The sequence below is a fragment of the Gobius niger genome, assembly GCF_951799975.1.
Source record: "Gobius niger genome assembly, chromosome: 10".
In the NCBI taxonomy this organism is placed as follows: Eukaryota; Metazoa; Chordata; class Actinopteri; order Gobiiformes; family Gobiidae; genus Gobius; species Gobius niger.
This window is the reverse complement of record NC_136861.1, coordinates 27,457,762-27,477,954: the sequence shown is the minus strand read 5'-3', so window position 1 is coordinate 27,477,954 and position 20,193 is coordinate 27,457,762. Positions and strand designations below refer to the sequence as shown.

Here is a 20,193-nt window from a genome sequence, read left to right as displayed (position 1 = left end):
TAAATGGTGCCCTAAAAAAGATGCGAGGGCAAATCCCCTTCTGCCACGCGCGCATGTTCATATTAAAGCATCTGGTTAAATGACGCCCAATAGTATAACATTTAATGCACTATAGATTTAAGTGTAACATCCATCATAAATCCCGTTTACGCTGCTGCGACAATTTTATGTTTGCGCCACCAGAGGTCCTTGTATCATAAAAAAAGAAAAATGAAAAAAGTGCCTTAGGCTCAACAACAACAACAAAAAACTCCAAGAGCTATTTTTCATTTTTGTTTATTTACTGTAAATAAAATATACAAAAATATATATGTTGATAAGCTTGCAATAAATCTCCAGAGGTTAAAGAATAAATAAGAATAAAGACCAGGGCTTGACATGAACTTTTGTGCTCACTGGGGCCAATCTTTTTCAAATGTTACTTGTCACTTCATGACAGAACTAGCTGCACTGCATTTAGCCTGTATACCACAGTTTGAGAACCACTATAATGCAAGAAAATGATGGGATGACGAGGCTTAGAGTGTGTGTTTACTAAAAAAAAAAAAAAGATCCAAGTATTTCTAAATTCATGTAACTAGTGTTTGGCGAGTTGGCTGGAGTTAATGTCAAGCCCTGATAAAGATGACACAATATGATTCTATAACAAGTCCTGCTCCACCCAGATGGTCTTCTTCTGCTCCTCCACTATCCTCTCCTTGATGACCTTGACCAAGTCGTCCAGCCCGGTCCAGGTGTCGGGCTCCAGACTGGCGTACAGACAGGGGATGCCCTCCAGCTCCTTCTCTTTGGCCCGGCACAGCCTGACAAACTCATCATCCGTCTCCATGCGCACGGGCAACTTCCTGTTAGGGCACAAAACAGGAAGGAAGCGTTACGGTGGCAGTGACGTGCAGTACCAGCTCATGAGGCTCTTCACAGAAGAGATAACACTGAAATCAGGAGGCGGACTGGCAACACCGACCACACGTACGTCAGCCGATTCACTGGGATTCTATAGAAAACACGAATGGGTGTTTGGTGGTGTTATCAGTTTGAATAAAATATCCCAAAATAACCTGCTTTAGGAGCTTGTTGTGCATAGTGAGAGCAGGTGAGAAGGTCATCGGTGCCCCTCTCCCCTCCTTTCAGGACATTTACACAAAGCCCTCAGCACCCCACACACCCGTCTCTTTAGTGTGCTGCATTCTGGGAAGAGTCTCTGGGCCAGTTCCAGCTGACTGAACAACAGCTTCATCCACTAGGTCAGGGGTGTCGTAAGTGTTTGGGTCGAGGGCTGAAATTCAGCCCCCACAGCGGGTCGCGGGCCGCAAATATTGTAAAGGACTGTGGCCTCATAAATATCTGTGTCATATGTTTCTCAAAGTGCTACATAAAGTCATTATTCATTCACTCCACATTCAATGGCAGTAAGTTACTATTGTAGCCACAGCCGCCCTGGGGCAGACTGACCATTTACCACGTGGCTATAATATGCTGTCTGTATCCTGATCTCTTGCTATGTCAGTGCCCTCTGCTGGACACGTGTGGAATTCTTTCCTTTTTCAAATTTAAGCTGCCCCCTAGTGGCTGGAATGAGCAATCTGGTTATTTCTTTAAAAATCCATAACTCCGCACAGGGATGAGCTAGAGACTAACTTTTTTGGGGCATGCTCAGGAATTCACACTCATTAAAGGACCACATTAAATCATCTCTTCATGTCTGACACATGTGCACTAGGCAGACAGGAAGCTGAACTTGCTCTCCTCCCTGCCCTGCCCCCCTTGTTTTCACTTCCCCTTACTTTCCCTGCAGTCACAAACTGCGGTCCAGCAAATTGACACTAAAAGGCTCTTATATCTTTGACTTAATACAGTTGTAAAGTTTATTTCTGCGAGATAGAAGTGTGTTGTTTGCCAGTTTATAACTAGGAAGACAATATAAACCATTTCAATTACACAAAAAGAGAAGTAAAGTTGGAAGGTCGAAAGTTGAATAATATCTTTTTGTCATATACTCTAACAACATTCACAGATGGCAGTAGCGCTTTGGAGTTCAATAAAATCTATCGTTTTATTTTTTTACCTTTCCAAAGCAATATGGAGTTCACTGTAAATGAATGTTTAGCTATTATCTGTTGTTTGCCTCGAGCATGACCAACCTCAGCCTCTTGATGTTTCTCTCACAGATCTTGATGTAGATGATGATGGGGTAGATCTCCCTCCTCAGAAGATCTTTGACGCAGCTCAGCTCGGCCTCCACCAGACAGTGTTTACCCTGAGAATATGCACCAAAGGGTACTCACATGTTTATCCCCTTCATGACCACTTTGTACCTCTGTTTGAGAGCCTCTGTTTGCTCACCTTTGCAGCGACATCTTCAATGTTTTCTCTGGTGATGCATTCATACATGGCCTGTTTTTCTGTGTAATGAATGAAAGGTTCAATATTTTGCTTGAGCTGGAACTCGTCCTTAGTGAAGGTCTCTGTCAAACGACAAAAATGAAATAATACGAATAATTTGTTTTTGCAACTCTGTTATAGTGCTGTTCTATCTTTTGTTAGTAAAGTAATGCGGATTGTGTTATGGGTGCACCAACACATTGCATTTCACAACAGTAGTCTTTTTTTTTTTTTTTTTTTGGCTGCTTGCTTGCTGTGGAGTTCCTAGGGATCATGGCCTTTAAAGTTTTGGGACAACTAAAACCGCACTGTTGTTTGGATAATGTGTGCCCAGTTCATTCTAGTGCATCAAACCATTAGTGCAGTGGAGGCGTGCAATTGGCTTTCCCTTTTCTTTCCTTTGTCCTATTGGTAGATCATGAAGAAAACATTTGAAAGTGATAGTCTGTAAGAGAAACTTACAGTGGACCCTGCTCTGACCACGCATTCATTTCAGTTCTGACATATCGAAATGTTTTCTATAACGTATATTGAGGATGAATGAGGTGGCCATTAGGGCCACCTCAACAGGAAGCCCGAGAGCAGATAACACCGACAATGTGGTGTATATTTACAGCTTATACCCTCAAGGCAACACTTACAAACTACATCATGAAAAGACTCATACGTGTTGTACAGAAAACTTAACACGCTGAGTGCGTTTTTGCAAAAATTATTACGAAACTAGACACTGTAATACACCTTATGAGTGATTTTGGAAGCTCTGTGATGAACAGAATGAAGAATGAAGATCAACAACTTGTGAAAAGTCACGATCTGGACATTTCATCTGGGCATTTAATCAAAACGTAACAGAAATGAACATGCCCCTAGTTAGTTCATCGTGTGTTTTCAATGCCCTGCCCATCGGTCCTGCAGCAGCGTGGTGGTCAGAGAGGGAGGAAGAAGTGAGAGCAGAGGCTTCTCCTGCACAGAACAACAATCTCCACACCTTGTGCTTCAGATCGCTCTATATTTTTTATCAGTCGGCCTCATACGTGTTGCACAGGAACCGAGGCACTAATGACACGGTTTTCACCTACTTTCAAACGAGCCACAGCATGTGTCCATAGCTATAACACAGAATACGCTGTGGTGTCACAAATATCATGAAAAATGGTCTGGATTGTTGGCAGTCTCCAGCTAAATCCAAAAAACAGCGCGGCACTCACTGTGTCAACTGACTTCTCTGTTTTTTGGCACGTTTTTATGTGGCTTGTATTATGAGTCATTTGAAATAATACAATCGTTCCACCACCCGTCGTCATTGTCATTATCATGTAGGCCATCTTTCTCGCAGCCCCTGTTGGTCTCTCAAGTTACACCGTTACACTTTTACACCTCACTTCAACACAATACGCGACCTAAATCCTCACATTGCTTTTTTTTCTTCCTGGAATACTCTCCTCCCTTGCACAACCCACCTGGTTTACAGCCGCTGAAGTCCGCCGCTCCTGACGTGTTCAGCATTTTGTTGATGACGGTTTTGGCTAAAGCGACGGGCGTGATCAGGACCGGTCGCCTCCTCTGGGTTTTCTGAGGGGTGACGGGGCTGTAAGGAATCAGATTCAAGCTCCGGCTGAACTCATTGTCTGGGTCAGCAGCGTCTGGAGACAGGAAGTAATAAGATAGTGTTAATATTGAACGCTGAGGAGACACTATCTCAGCGCACCTTTATTATTGAAGCTGCGCATAATGAGAGAAATGCTGTTGTGTTCACCTTCGGATCGCAGCATCTCGAAGCTTTGTCTGGGCAGAGTGCCGCCCGAGTTAACCAGCCGCACACGCTCGTTGCTGTTCATGCGCTTGTACTTGATATCCACCCGGCTAACAAACTACAAAAAGTGCAGAGTTTTACAATACTTTAACGAGAAACGTTGTGTGTTTTGTTTTGTTTTCGACTTGTTCCTGGTCATCACCTGTATTATCTGTGTAAGGAAGATGCTGGCTTTGGACAAGCGAGGGCTGGCTTTAGGGTCTGATGAGGAACTCGGTTCCTCTGCTAGGAAATTGTTCTAGACACAAACAATGCACACGATTCACATGATTATAAAACACGGGGTTGAAGTCCTGACATCCTTTTTATGGTCATGACACTATAAAAGGTTTCTTTACTTTTGCATTGCGGCTGATATCACTCTCCTCCTTCCCCCCGCGATACACCAACTTCTGTATCTTGACCAGGAGCAGCTGCTGAGCCCTAAAGAAGTAAAATATGACATTGTATATTGTTGAGTAAATAACAGAAAGTTGTCTTCACAGCAGTGCTTCCTGTTCAGTGTTCGTGGCATGCAACAAAGCCATGTGTGAAAATGTGCAGATGTGAAAGGAAGTTCACCACCAGTCAGGCGCAACGACCACGATTAAATAAATTCTACATATTATCTGTTTATGAGTTACGCATTTCGTAGTTTTCTCCAAAGTTTATGTTCATTCCAAAGAGACTGCAAGACTAAACAAGGCAAAAGAGATGTGAGACTGTGATTTCTGTGAGACAAGTTGGATCAATGCAAAAGAGCGAAGCAGCTTGTTGAGCAAATTTGCAAAAGAAAATAAGTGCCATAAATAGAGGTATGAGAAGTTCCCTTTGGATAGAAGTGTTTCCAACGACCAAATCTAAAGCATAAAGTCACTCCTTTTTGGCAAAACCCACACAAATGTCTGCAGAGGAACTAAATAATGTTCTATACAATGTTTAATAATTGAGACATCGGTGCAAAAAAACACTTTCAAATCAGTGTGATGATGCTGACCTGGAGTTGCAGGGGATGGTGCCTCGCTCGGGCAGGTCGAGACCCGTGTAAGGGTCCACCCGGGCGCACAGCCACTCGGTGCGCTCCTGGTGGTGGGTGTCCAACACGTGCACCACCTCGTCGCAGCGCACGTTCAGGGAGCCGTTCTCGCTGTTGGAGATGTTCAGGTTGACCCGGATGTAGAAGGAGTCGCCAGAGGCCACCGTGCCGTCCGCGATGTCCCTCTGGAGACGCCGGTACGCTGGAGGCCAACATGGACGTACAGTGTATTACAACCACGACTGCTTCTATTTGCGAATATATATTTTTATTGTCAATAATCAATAATGAAGAGAGATACCATCATTGTTGGATCTGTAGTGCAGTTTGACTGGGCCGGAGCAGTGCTGTAGTGTCCAGTGAGCCTCCTCCTGAGTGCTGGTGTCCAAAGAGACGCTTTGATTCTCTCCTCGGATGTCCCCTTCCAACTAGGTTCAGAGAGTTCTTTTCAGACCCATTTTAATCGCATTGCTCTTAAAGTGATAGTCTGTAAGTTTGCAAAGCGAGGAGAGAACAAAATTTGTAAATTTCCTCCTGATTGAACCTGACAGGCCAGTTCACAGGAAAAGCTTGTCTCATTGGTCAATGCGGGAGGATACTAGACTCTCATTAGTTGCTGAGATCCAGGAAGGAGGGACTTTACAAAAAATAATATATATATTATTACTGACTATACATCAGAATGCAAGACTAAGTGGCAAATTTGCACATTTTATATAAAATTTGTGATACATTTTGCCTTCCAGACTATCACTTTAATCATAGTTTAATTCAATTCCAAAGTGATAAATTCCATTTATTGATGTAAACTGACCATTTCAACATTTCCAGCATCAAACTTAAATACAGTTACAGGATTTAGGTGCTGTACACAAAACTATACACCATGCATTATGTGATGCATTGCAAAAAGTTAAAATATATCGCAAAAATCACTGAGGCCTCTTCCATCTGAATCAGATTTACATATCTTATTTTATGTGGCCTAAAACAAAGAGCACGGAAACTTCAAAATGTACAAAAGCTGGTTAAGTCTTTTTTAAATATTGTTTGAACAAAATACAATCAAGAAATGGAATGTGCTGCTTTTTTGTGGTGAAATGATTATCACAAAACCAGTATATTATTTCTTCTCTTATCAAGCAGCCAAAATGTTGACTCTCTGTAGAACAAGAACTTTATTTATATAGCGCCTTTCACAGACATAGTCACAAAGCGCTTTTACATGAGACAACTACACATTCATTCCATACTTGGTGGTGGTAAGCTACGTTTGTACCTTAGCTTCAGTTCCCCCTGGGGGACATGGACAGAAACACTGTTGCGACTGCACACATCTCACCACCATGCATTCACGCACACGCGCACAATTATCCTGGCCTATTGTACATGTTTTTAGTGGTAGGGGGAAACGGACTAACTGGAGGAAACCTACACAGACACAGGAGAACATGCAAACTCCACACAGAAAGACCCCGTCCAGGTGGGAATCGAACCCGGACCTTGTAGCTGTGAAGCACAAGCGCTAACCTCTGTACTACCATGCCGCCCTGCAGTCAAGAACATGTTGACTTGTTATTCCCCAAAGCAGCCGAAGAGAAGCTCACCATTAGAAGGTGGTGTCCCTCCCGTAGCCCCGCCTTCTCTGCCCCGGAGCCCGCCTGGACAGACGAGATGAAGATCCCGCTGTCGTTGCCGCCGACCAGTGTGATGTCCTTCAGCAAGTTGTCACCGAGCAGAGACACCTCCTGGACGGGCTTCAGAGTGGAGCTCATTCTAGTGATGGAGGACAGAGAGGGGCGAAACGGCCTGCACAAAAACCCCCAAATAAGTCAGTATGAATCTGCTGTGACATCTTATAAAAAATATTTTTAAGCATTTATAAAGCATTACTAAATTCCAGCAAATCCATTTCTTTGTTGTACCTCTCTAGGGAGAACTTCCTGAAGATAGTGTTGACCTGCTCCAAGTCATACGCGTCCATGCTCTCTGACTGATGGGAGGAGGACGACGAGTGCACAGAGGCGGGGCCCTGATAGACCTCGTCATCTAAAAAACAACAATGACATTTAGAGTAGGAGTCGAATGGAAATAAACCAAGTAAGATCATACTTATGGAGAGTATTTACCAAACTCCGTCTCCAGGGTATCACTATCAAAGTCCGAATGACTGTAAGACATAAAAAAAAAGAAGACAGCCATTTCCCCCAACTGATTAAAACACACGTTAATAAGTTATTTTCTATTTTTAAGTAATTCTGCATTTTATTTGCAATGCTGTGTAGACACTGTATCTGTACCTGTATCTGCGTGGATAGAAGTCACGCTCCTTTTCCTTCTCCCTTCGGTAAAGCGAGGCCTTGTCTGGCGGCTCGGGGTGTGTGGACAAGATGCTGTCATTACGGCCGCGCAGCTGAAGAGACGAATTCACAGAGAAATGTCTATATTTTAATCCAGGTGACATTAGGGACAGGCGGTACCAGGGTTTGAACCAGGCATCAGGAAAAAAGCTCAGGTAGGGACTTGGTTGGTTCAGCTCAAATAGATGATTCTTGCCCAACCATCCCCCACCCAATTTTTTCCCCTTATTTTGCCCCAAATGTTTTCTTGTTTCCCCAATTTTTGCCCCATTTTTTGAAACAATTCTTTTCCTTTTTCTGCCACAATTTCTCCCAATTTCCCTGCATTTTTTCCTTCAAATTATTCCTTATTTTTCACACATTTCTTCACAATGGAGATGATATTGTTAATTTGCGGGTCTTCCACACATTATTGTTCTGTTTTCTGTTTCTAGATGACAAATATTTTCGTATAAGCATCGGAAAAAGTTCAGGTATCGGTATCGAAACCCAAGTATCGTAAAAAAAAGCCGAGCTTAAGTCTTAAATGGAGAATTCCAAGTATGACACAGGTTCTCACCAGGTTTGGTCTGTCCGCGATCAAGGGCAGTGGGGACGGCAGTGAGGACACAGTTGGGACAGAGGTCGGGGGAAACGTCGGAGAGATGAGAAAACTGGGTGAAGACGGTGCAGAGGCGCTGAGGATTTTGGTTGGCGTCTCCAGCAAACCTCCTCCATTGACTGACAAGGAAATAGGAATCACATGTAGCCAACATGCCGGCATTGCGAACGACAACACTCCAACTATTATATTTGAAAAGCTACCTGCAGATTGAGTTGTTTCTGAATTGGTGTTCTGGTCCCGGCAAAAGACGAGAGGAGATTTGACTCGGATCTTTGGGGAAAATGTAAAAAAACTGCATTAACACTCATTATGTTACTGCCGCAGGATGTAACCATGCGTGAGTGAACATTAACCATTGCTTTGATGTTGAGTCTGCGCCTGAAACGCGGCTCCTCTGTAAAGAACTTCTCCTCTGGGGAATCGTCGCTGGACCATTCTGACTGGCACGGGGCCGGCTTTTCCTCCCCCTCTAAAACACTCTTTAGCGGGAAGTCTCTCGGTAAACTCTGCAAAAAAACAACGAGAAGGACATTTGGCAAAATGAATTATGGGTCAGTATTGTGTCCAAAAGTATTTCAAAAAAGAATAGAGCAATGAATATAGTACAGAGGTTTTGTCGATTTGGTCCAGCCCATGTTCCTTGGCCAGCCGGCGCAGACGAGACTCCAGTGTGATGATCTTGGCGTCTTTGTGGACAATCTCTATCTGAAGCTCGTCGCTCTTCTCCTCCGAATCCCTGATCTGCTTCCGGTATTTGTCCTTGTCAATCAGACACTGGGAGAACTGGTGCTGCGCATCATCTCTGGCTCGGAATGCCTGGAAACAGCATCCAATGTAATTACAGCAGTGCAAAGCGGGTTCCCTTTGAACTACTCATTATTATGGAAATTAAACGTTGGCGTAAATTCAACCTGGGAGACTAATTTCAGCATCACCTATCTCCCATCAGTGCAAAGCCACACTTTGGTCACAGCCAATCATCGCCCTCGGTTCTGCTTTTAAGCCTCCAGCATCCATGGCTCGTCTGATTTCCAGCTGTGCTGCGAGCCACCTCCACCCCATCTCCGCCTCTTCTATCTACAGCTTGTCCCCACTGCATCCTATACCAGTCTCCCATACCACAACCAGTGTCCAGGCTCTGGGGAGGACATCACTCACTCTAACTGCCCATCCATACTAACTTTAATTCATACTCAGTGTCTACTGCCAGGGTCTGATCATCAAAAATATACATACAATATGTCAATGAATCTTTTCAATCACTGCTTTTGTCTCTTTGAGTCTATCCATCATTTTTACTGCTTCTAAATGCACCAGATTGTAGGTTTTTAAGAATAATTTGCCTGATGAAGGTCTTAGGACTGAAACGTTGACCTTATCCTAATAAACTATTTTTGCAGGGTTTGGCAGGGTGTGTATCATTTTTACTCATGTACGCTGGGTACTCATGTATGTATTTTCCCTCATCTCCTACGCACCTGCTTCTAGTAATAAATGTGCCAGGTTTCTCTTCAGGTTTTTTAGAATTAAAAATAGTAATTTGAGCATTTTCAGTAGCAGAATTGAACATGATAGCATCAATAGAAAGAACGACTACTTCCTGAAATAATAAAGTATCTTTGTGTGAGTTTGCACCTGGTCCCGCTCCTTCTCCACTTCCTCTAATTGTATGGTGATGGTGTCCATTCGATTGTGGTACATTTCACAGTCTTTTTGAAGGGTGGAGCATTTGAGTTCCAGTTCCTCCTTTTCCTCCAGGTACTGCAAGCCGCAAAACAGACCAACACAGCCCAACGTTAAGATCATCAGAACAAAGGTTTTCAAACAGAACTAGGTTGTTTTTTTTGTCGCGCAACCAATAAGCTTTGTCAATTCTGAAGATGTCAAAAAACTCTCTAAACTTCTCATGCAGATATTTAGACAGCATTCGAAGGGCAAATCAAAAAGAAAGATGAAGCAGAGTGCAGGAAGAGGGGGAGCTACAGGGGGGATGCAAAGAAACGACCACAGCATCAACATCATCAAGACTTAAATGATTATTGTGGTTTTCTGCAAAAAGGTGCAAAAAGTCACTTCCCCATCTACATGAATGCAGACGCAAGTTATATATCATGCCTATGTATATGGCAGTGTATATTACAAACAACATACAGTAACTATTTTCTTAAAGAGGAACACCAACACCTACAACAAATAAACTTCTGACACCTGATACCTGAAGAAGCGTGTGAAGCTCAAAACAAAGCCATGCTGTTAAGATTGTTGTGGTTTGGGTCGGGGGAGGGTTATGAATACAGGATTTCATCCTCAAGTCCATATGACAATTTCACTACAGTTTGGCAGCAAGTACTATTTTTTATCCTTGCTGTCATTTTTCGTGAGTGCTATCTCGTATATCTCTCTCTCTCTCCCTTTTTATAATAATTTTAATATGTAATTTGTACTATGCAGAAGCATCTTCTCTGCTCGGAGTTGTCTGTTACCCATGTGCATGTGACCACTCACGTGACATGGTTCACCATTTAAGACCACCTGGTTATACTTGGTCGAAACGCGTCGGTCTAGTGATGTTCCAGTAATACAAAAGGATTTTTACTCAAGTCAGAGTGCCTCGGATCGTTTTCTTCTCTAAACATTGAATCTGTGTACCTGGATCCTAGAAGAGCACCTGCGCAAAAGTGTGTGTTCCAAAGACGCGCTCTCCGCCTATTTCCCTCTTATCCATATGACAACTGTTTGAAAACCTTTGCTACTATAGAACATGCCTAGGTGGCTGAGATCTTAGGCAGGCATCATCAGGGTAAATCATTTGTATTTGACTCGCCTTGTCCCGTAGCTCTTCGGCCTGCCTCACTTCCTCCTGCAAGTTGTAGAGGCGGTTCACCAAGTCCTGCCGGTCCTCCAGAGCCTCTAATCGATCATGTTCCAAAATGTCCAGGATGGTTTTGTCAGACGCAGGGACTGTGCCAGGCTGCAAAACATACACAGACAGGGGACTCAACCGCAGAGGTCTACAAACAGCCGGAAGTCACTTAGTCATTTAGTTTCAGGATGACATGGCAGTCTATGTTCCCATTTTGATTTTTTTTATTCACACCAACAACAAGCATTTATGGTTCTTTAAAATGACGGTGCAAGATTTCTATAGTGTTATGGCCTGATCCTTTCAATGTCTGTAACATTGGCCAAAACAGTAAAGTAAACAGGACAGGTTAGTTAACTGTTGGGACTCTACTAAGTACTATAGCATCACAATACTGAATGCTAATATAACACAAACTGAGAATTTGATTGACTGGTTACAAAAACACAAAGCTAATCTCCATCGACTGGATTCCTCAATCTGAAATGATATCATAACATTCTTGATCCTACTTGATGATCCTACCCTATCAACATTCCTCTAATATGAACATGCCTGTTGGACGTACCTGTATGATGGACTGCAGCTCTTGCACTTTGATTTTGAGCATCTCATTCTCTCTCTCCAGCTCGTGGATCTGTTCTCTTTTGGGCCGGTTCTCGATGTCGTTTTTCAGCTTCAGACTCTGCCTGCGCTCCATCCTGCACTCCTCCTCCAGCTTATTCAGCCTGTGCTTCAGCTGGTCAATCTGTATGCATTGCACAATCAATGTTGTCAATATAATGCGCTGTAATAGACAGACAGTCGGCGAGTATACTGCATTTGCACCTCGAGCTGCAGATCCCTGCTCCGCATCACCGCCATGTTTTTCTCTTCGCTCAGGGCCGCGTACCTCATGGCCAGTTTGTAGTTTTCATCCTTTACTCTGAGCAGTTCATCGCTGTAGGTATTTCGTTCCTCTTTTAACTTGTTGAACCCTAATATTAAATCACAAGGTCATCACATGAGCATCAGCTATGTCCAATATTGACTTAGGTGTAATCAGCAGTTTCACTTTGACTTTATGGGAAATGACTAAGGCATATGTCATATTGGCATCATATCCTTATGGAGAACTTTGCACGCAACATAACGACACACCTGTATAGTAATACGCGATGACTTTAAAAAAATCTAATTGCTATGCTTGTTTGACCCACACTTTATTCAGAGAATATCACAGCACGCACACTGACTACTACAATATAAGACTGAACTTTTTTCTTTGTTTTTCTTCTAAAAGTATGTATTGTGGATACTCTATCGAGATACACTTGAATCAGGATATGCATTGTATTGTGAAGTTGTTAGCAAAACCCAGCACTATAAGCACAAGACTGTGAAAAACATGGACGTAGCATAGCTATCGGGTGCTGAAGCCTAATAGGAAATGGGTGTCGGCTCCAGACGATTCTTGCTGTAATGTACTTTCGATTAAAACTTTTTGCCTCTTTAAGTTATTATTGAACACAGGCTTGTCATTCTGTCCTCCACGTGTCTTGACAACAGTGTCCTATTTTTCTTTTCCTTTGACAAGTTTTATTTTTATGTTTGCACTGGCTCCAAAATCCAAGCATGAACGAGCTCCAGTTAGCCTGCGCTGAACACTAAGCGACCGTCACTTTGTCCTTCGCTATTCTACTGTCTATGCCTAACAATGATGTTTGCAAATTTAAAGGAATAGGCCACCGTTTTTAAATACTGATATATGTTCTTACCCTTAGCTTAGACGAGTTGATATGTAACTGTTACTACGCCTATATTACAATATTACTACGCCTTGCAATATAGTAATATAGGCGTAGTAATATTACTGCAATATTATTACAATATAGTTCCCCTTTTTCTTCCGCTTAGAAAATCGACATGTTTGATTTTGTGTGATCATGTAACCGTATTTAAATATGGACACATAGAGGAGAGGAGGAGAGGCTAAATGCTAACGCCAAACAGCTACATATCAACTCGTCTAAGCTAAGGTAAGAACATATCTCAGTATGTAAAAACAGTGGTCTATTCCTTTAAGTTGGAAAAGCATTTAAATGTACCACACGCATTCTAGTTTCATAAAGCAGATGATATTTTCTTAACCGAGTGACCTCTGTGGTGCAGCATGCACGCAAATGGCAGTGAGTGCAGTACTTTCACTGGGTACACGCACATATACTGGAGGACTTTCCCAAACTTTGGAGCACAATGTATATTCTGTCTCAGCCTCGGTCATTTTGGTTGGCAAATCAGCTGTTTGAAACTCTGCCCATCACGACAGAGTTGCTATTATTTTATTTGTCCATTCATTTGAGCTTCCATTTTAATTTATATTCAAATAGGCACGGTTACAAACAGCTGATTGCCAACCAAATCATGCTTCTATTGATCACTATTCGCTATTTCTCTATAGATCTAGTTTGCTAGTTGATCTATAATCTCTTTTTGAAGTGTTGAGAAACAATATTGATAATGCGAGGGTCCGTACTTTGCTGGAAGGCCTGTAGTTCCTGGTTGGCCAGCCGCAGCTTCTTCTGCTCGTCTTCCAGAGTGCAATTCTTGCTCCGGAGCTCGGCCTGCTGCAAGGTCTTGACTTTGGACTGCGTCTGGAGCTTCATCACCTCGTTCATTAGGAAGTGCACCAGCCCCTCATGGCCCTCCTCAACTATAACAGCAGGCCATAGATAGTTGGATATGAGGATGAGGATATGCAATCACAATTTCATCATGGGCGCAGTCGCGAGGTTTATAGATGCCTGACCTACAATGGTGGAGAAGCGACGCGTGGGCTCCTTCCCTGTCACCATTTTGTAATGTTCAGGATAGTACAACTCCAGGCTCTCCAGGAAGGCCACGTACCCCCTCTGTCCTTTGGTTTGGAGGATGTCCAGCAGACGGCCTGATGGGAAAATCAGAGGTTAAAGATTTAATACAATATAGCTCAGAGAGGTTTCCGTGAGGTCTAAAATATTACGAACCCTCATCTATGGCATTCAGATGTACATCGGTTTTGTACGTACTTGTGCGGTTGGCGTTGCACACCAGGCGCAGCGAGTTGAGCACTTCATCTTCGTCCTGCTCGTCCAGGACCTTGCACTGGCGTAGGTAGGGGGTGAGCTTGGAGGGAGAGATGCTGCGGCAAAGCTCATTGCGTTTGTAGTCCACTTTGTCCCACAAGCACTCCCCTTCAGAAGTCGAATGACCATTCTCCATCTAACACACAAAGAGGGATGATTTGTGTTTTACATTTTACCATGTTCATATGAATATCTCAAACTCCTATCTACAAACAATCTGAAATCCAAAATGTTTTTGCACTAGGTGGGCAGATCCTTTTTCAGTCGTCTCTGAAATGATAATGCCCGGACGTGTTGCAAATGTGCATTGTGAACGGAATCTTGACCTTTCGAGATTGAGTTGTAATTTCAATGCTTGACAGGGCATTCATTTTGTAATATAATTTCACTTACAGTGCCTAAATAGAAGAGAAACTTCGCACATCAATTACTAGAGGTAGGTGCGTGGGAGATGAGGGAAAATCCCAGCAAAAAAAAATCTTCTTTTGGCCTGAAACGTTGACCTAATCCTAATAAACTATTTTTGCAAGGTTGGCAGTGTGTGGGAAGTATTATTATTTTACTCACTTACAGTGCCTAAAAAGTGCTTTCATCTTTTCAATTCAAGTAAAAGTGACACAGAATAGTTTTTAATTTGTAATTTCCAGTGACCTTGACTTTAACCAGTCCGACACAAAAGGCCTTTGTGGCTGTTTTCAGGTAATAAACTAACTTGGTAAAACATAATAACAGCCAACGCTTACTCCCACATTCACCTTCTTCCATTGTAAAACTCATGAATGAGTTCTTGTCTATCCACCCCTGCATCAATCTTTTCATACTTTTTGCATTCCCTTTTCTCACATTGCCCCACAATGCACACTGTCTGTACTCAGAGGGTATTTGCATGCTGTTTGACATGCGGAGTCCAGTTATAATCCTTCTTTGTAACATAAGTCAACAGCCAGGCAAATCCAGACGACATGTCTACTGCTGCAGCTAAAACAAAAAAGTGCTGCCAAAATAATGCAATGGATTTCTATCAATGTGAAGGTCAAAGCTGGGATTTATGTTTATAGAGGTCGCAGCTGAGATAATGCGACCCTGCGGAGACGCAAACCCTTTTTAACAATTCTCAAATATCAGTCACTGTTAATGTGTTAGGAATGTGCACCGTGGTACGAGTCAAAAAGTTTCAATTAGTTCTTTTTCCACAATCATTCAGCCCTCATTACTAGCTGTAACAGAGAGCAAAAAGGTTTCAGTCTCCAGCTTCAGATTTGGATAGTAAAATCTCTTTGACTTTAGAGCGTTGTGCATTCCGGCAGCAGCCCGTGCAGAAATCGTACACCCGGCTCAACACAGACGCTATTATTTTGGCTAAAACCACCACAGTCACTGAGGATAATGAACAGCACACAAGCAGAAGTCTATAGTCTATCTATCACACGCACACACCCAGAAACCACACACACATTTCCTCTTCTGTTATTTTAGAGTTCTTTACCGAGAAAGAACATCCCTGCTTCCTCTTTTTCACAGCAGATGCAAGTTGTAAAATGTGTTCTCTACTGCTCGCTTCATCCTGCGGTCGTAACTCGTGAGGCTAATCTACCATTGTGCTTTCCCCGTTTTAGAAATATCGTACAATGTGGCAAGAGAAATGCGTGTTGTTTATCCAGCTACAAAGGGATCACAAACCACAAGTGTCAGTGCCAACCCCAGCCTTGACAAAAAGAGATGACTGCAATACCTAATACTGAGATAAGAAGGATTGGATGATCCATTGTGGGGCCTTATCAGACACCCATTCAAATGTATCTTTGACAAATGACAGCATCTCCGTATTTCACTTTACGCCGGGGCACAATGCGGTAAAACCACACTTTATTTGCTAACCTGATACAGCTTCATCTAAAGGAAAACAATTCACATTTTGATTTGGCCAACTTTGAATACAGTGCCTCTCGAAAGTATTCATACACCTTGGACTTTTGCACATTTTGTCATGTTTACAACCCTAAACATGAAGATTTTATTTTGACTTTTTTACTGAACGTTCACACACAAGTAACAGACGACCGTGAAGTGAAAGCAAAATGATACATGATTCCGTTATTTTTCAAGAAATAGAAAAGTGAAAAGTGGGGCATGCATAAGTATTCATACTGAGTGCATTAAATTGCCTTTATAACATTCCTCATAACTCCAGAATGTTCACTCCTTGGCCTAACCATTAAATAGAGGCCACCTGTGTATAATCTACTCTCAGTATAATTTCAGCTGTTCTTTTAGGCCCTCAGAGCTGTGGTCGGAGTGTATTGGTCACTAAACAACATCATGAAGGCCAAAGAGCACCAGAGAGGTCAGGGATAAAGCTGTGGAGAAGTTTAAAGCAGCGTTAAGTTATACAAAGATTTCCCAAGATTTAAACATCTCCCAGAGCAACTGTTCAATCCATCATTCAGAAATGGAAAGAGTAAAGCACCACTGCAAACTTACCAAGACACGGCTGTTCACGTAAACTAACAAACTGAACAAGGAGAGCACTAGTAAGAAATACAACCAAGTGCCCCAAGATAACTCTGGAGGAGCTGTGAAGTCCTGCTGCTGAGCTGGGGGAATCTGTATATGGGACAACTATAAGTCGTACTCTACACAAATCTGGCCTTCATGGACGAGTGGAAGAAGAAAGACATTATTGAAAGGAGGCCTTAAGAAATCCCGTTTAAAGTTTGCTAAGAGTCATATGGAGGACACAGCTCCATGTGGAAGAAGGAGCTTTGGTCAGATGAGACAAAAATTGATTGGCCCAAATGCAAAACGTTTTGTATGGGGCAAACCTGACACTGCTCATCGTCCTGAGTGCACCATCCCCAATGTCAAATATGCGGGGGGGAGCATCATGCTGTGGGGCTGATTTTCCTCAGCGGGGACTGGGGAGACTGTAAGAATAATTGGGAACATGGATGGAGCCAAATATGGGGACATTTTGGAGGAAAACCTGCTGGAGTCAGAAAGAGAACTGAGGCTGGGGCGGAGATTCACCTTCAGCAGGCCAATGACCCAAAGCACAAAGATAAATCTTCAATGGAATGGTTCAATAAAAACATATTAATGTGTTAGAACGGCCCAGTCAAAGTCCTGACCTAAATCCTATTGAAAATCTGTGGAATTATCTGAAAACTGCTGTTCACAAACGCTCTCCTTCTTATTTGACAGAGCTGGAGTTGTTTTGTAAAGAGGAATGGGCTAAAATGTCAGTCTCTACATGTGCAAATCTTGTAGAGTCAGATCCCAAAAGACTTTCTGCTGTTATTGCAGTAAAAAGGGGTTATGCAAGCCCCACTTTTCACTTTTCTATTTTAAAAAAAATAACAGAATCTTGTATCATTTCGCTTTCACTTCACAGTTGTCTGTTACTTGTGTGTGAACGTTCAGTAAAAAAATAAAAATAAAATCTTTATGTTAAGGGTTGTAAACATGACAAAATGTGCAAAAGTTCAAGGTGTATGAGTACTTTCGAGAGGTACTGTAAGTAAGTTACTGCAAGGTGAAATCACAGCTGCAGTGAAATCATTGCGACCAGATTCTCCATAGAGAAGCATCCGGTTATGTCCTGCTCATAGCAAAGAAAACGCTCAAACTCAACGTTAAGGTTTTAATATTTTTCAGCTAATTTTGAGGTATCTTTCACCAACAAAACACACCTTTTTATCATACTTATGAGCTTTATAAAACCTATTATGTGCTTGCTATGTGCTAATGACAGGAACATCTATTGCAACCCATAAACACTTTGCAATTGGAATCTGTTTAACTTTTGTTCCCACAGAATTTTGAGCATTGGAATAATGTCCCAAAAGAGCTCTATTCTTTCTAACAGCCTCAGGTACTTAATACTGAGATAAATGTCCATTGGGAAAAGCTCACAAACCAGTGACCTAAAGCTAAAGCTACAAGAGTAAAAATACAAATTTGGCATTCTTTTATCACTCTTTTTGTAAATGGAGGAAAATTCCAGGGTATGACAAATCAATATTAGTGAACGAGCTAACCTCATAGCTTTAAGGTAAGCTAACCTGCTCACCTTAAAGCTATGCACTGCTGTTTTGCATACAGCCTACACTATTCCAGATATTATCTGTGGTCTAGCTAAACATATGATAGTATAGAGAGAATACACTCATTACCACATACTGTAGATCCGGTAGGTAAAGAAATCAGGCTGTAAGTAAATCCATGCAAACCATGTGCTAAAGGTTGTGCTAGAATACGAGAAGAGGAGCTTTATTGTTTTATAGACCTGTCTGTGAGAGTTATTAGTTGCGTAAGAATAGCTATGCTCCAAGGCCTTATCTTGTTGCTGTCTAATGCTGCAGTTATACAATGTGCTCAAGACGGGGAAAAAGAGACACGCGTTTGATTGCCTTGAATCGGTATACACTTATCTGTTTAGAGTTCAGACACATACCCGAAGACTTCCTGTAAACACATTTTTGTTAATTTTCTGGTGCAAACATTTTTCATGAATACCTGAGGGATGCCTAATCGCCGTCACAAAACTTTAAACTCGTCTTAGCATACCTGAGAGCTATTCTACCGTCATTTAAATCACTTGAAACTAAGAGAAGAAAAGGAAAAGTTCAGAAAAGAAAGGGAAACATTGCATTGTCTAAACATATTTTTAAAAAGCCTGAATAACGGATAATAGGACCTTTGATATGTGACTTCTTCTACTAAAACACAGAATTGCAATATATCAATGTTACTTTGGGACAGTAAAAGGTGCCAAAGAATTGAAGGAAAAAAATCCAGGACTACAGTAAAGTTGTTTCAAAGCTAGTTGGTGGAATGGAAAACGTTTGCTGTTTGTCTGTCCTGTGATACGGACATTACAAAATATTGTGCCGTCTATTGGTTTTCGGTTTGGTTTCAGTTCCTCTGACTTCTATTGCACCAACTAATGAAATAAGGTGTAGTTGAAAGGTTTGAGCTACGCCAAAGGTGACTGTTGACTGTTTTAATCTTTTCGGAGTTTGTGGAAGTTATGTATGTTCAGTGACAGTTTAATACTCATCAACATGTTTTATATGTTGGGTGTGCGGGGCAGATTCTTCAAGTGGATTCATTAAAAGGAACTACAGACACAAGAGCAGTAACAACACGGATGAGATGGGTATGCAAGTAAAGTGTTATAATAAAGCTTGTGAAGAACAAGGTAATGGAAAAAGCCAAGTCAAATGATAAACACTACTGGTTTTGCTCAAAGACATAGCTTTAAATGGAATTTCTTAATCAGTATTTCACAATTTTGGGGTCAAGATGCAAATTTGGTCCCAAAAAGCTGCACAGTCAGTCCCAAGAATTTCTGATAAAAGAGGTCCAACAAGAATTCAAAATGATGGCATAACAATTTAGTGCTTAATTTATCAGTAAGTGTTCAAAAGAATACTATTAAAGTTAGCATAAATTACCGAATTGAGATGGGTGTCATTGACGTGTCCACTGGTAAAGTTGCAAGCAGTGAGAGTAAAGGTTTGGGAATAACTGGGCTGAAAGACATCAAGTCCTTGGTTCAAGTTGCTCTGTGTTGTCTTCTTCTTTCTTTTTTTTTGATACAGTTTACAATACTGTTCATGGTGTAACCCCAAAAAGTTTTATTTTAGTCACTTTGCCACTAAAACGGCCCCTCACCATTTTCTAGTAAGGTCTCACCACAATACTGACTCACCAAAAGTTGAGCCCTCAACTGTTTTCTGCCACAAACAACAGGCACTGTACCTTCAGACGACAACGGGCTCTGTTTCCATGGGCCGGTCACACAAATCCCGGTGTGTTCAGGGCAATCCTCCAGGTTCAGTGAGCCTATAGGGATCACTGCAGGTGGGTCCCTGATGGGCACATAGGGTTGGTTTTAATGTACACACCATCATAAAGGCTTCATTGTTTAACACAAAATACTATAGGAATGTGATACATAGCACTCAGGTAAGAGGAAGTAAGAAACAAAGATCCCATATGTACAAACAGGGTAGACGTAGTAGGGTTCTCATACTGTGCTATATGC

General features: G+C 42.0%; 1 protein-coding gene across 1 annotated transcript; it reads right to left on the bottom strand.

Annotated features, from left to right (window-relative positions):
- Positions 1-293: 293 nt before the first annotated feature.
- Positions 294-20,014, bottom strand: card11 (caspase recruitment domain family, member 11). The gene is made up of 25 exons (XM_079565080.1): positions 19,908-20,014; positions 14,088-14,280; positions 13,829-13,966; positions 13,556-13,732; positions 11,869-12,017; positions 11,609-11,788; positions 11,002-11,148; positions 9,813-9,938; positions 8,784-8,993; positions 8,531-8,683; positions 8,378-8,447; positions 8,133-8,293; positions 7,514-7,626; positions 7,343-7,383; positions 7,139-7,262; positions 6,821-7,022; positions 5,515-5,641; positions 5,175-5,415; positions 4,537-4,621; positions 4,341-4,436; positions 4,142-4,256; positions 3,846-4,028; positions 2,344-2,465; positions 2,142-2,257; positions 294-845 (listed from the first exon to the last, which is right to left on the bottom strand). Exons 2-25 carry the CDS (start codon positions 14,278-14,280, stop codon positions 641-643), a joined length of 3,474 nt encoding a protein of 1,157 aa, XP_079421206.1. The 5' UTR covers positions 19,908-20,014; the 3' UTR covers positions 294-640.
- Positions 20,015-20,193: the final 179 nt, after the last annotated feature.

Bases quoted from the DNA above. Each gene is read 5' to 3' on its own strand.
- card11 (XM_079565080.1), bottom strand. From the start codon at position 14,280: ATGGAGAATGGTCATTCGACTTCTGAAGGGGAGTGCTTGTGGGACAAA. The intron at 8,994-9,812 runs GTGCAAACTCAC...TGCTGTTTCCAG, and splicing joins TGGAGAAGGAGCGGGACCAG to GCATTCCGAGCCAGAGATGA. The intron at 4,622-5,174 runs GTCAGCATCATC...TTACTTCTTTAG, and splicing joins ACCATCCCCTGCAACTCCAG to GGCTCAGCAGCTGCTCCTGG.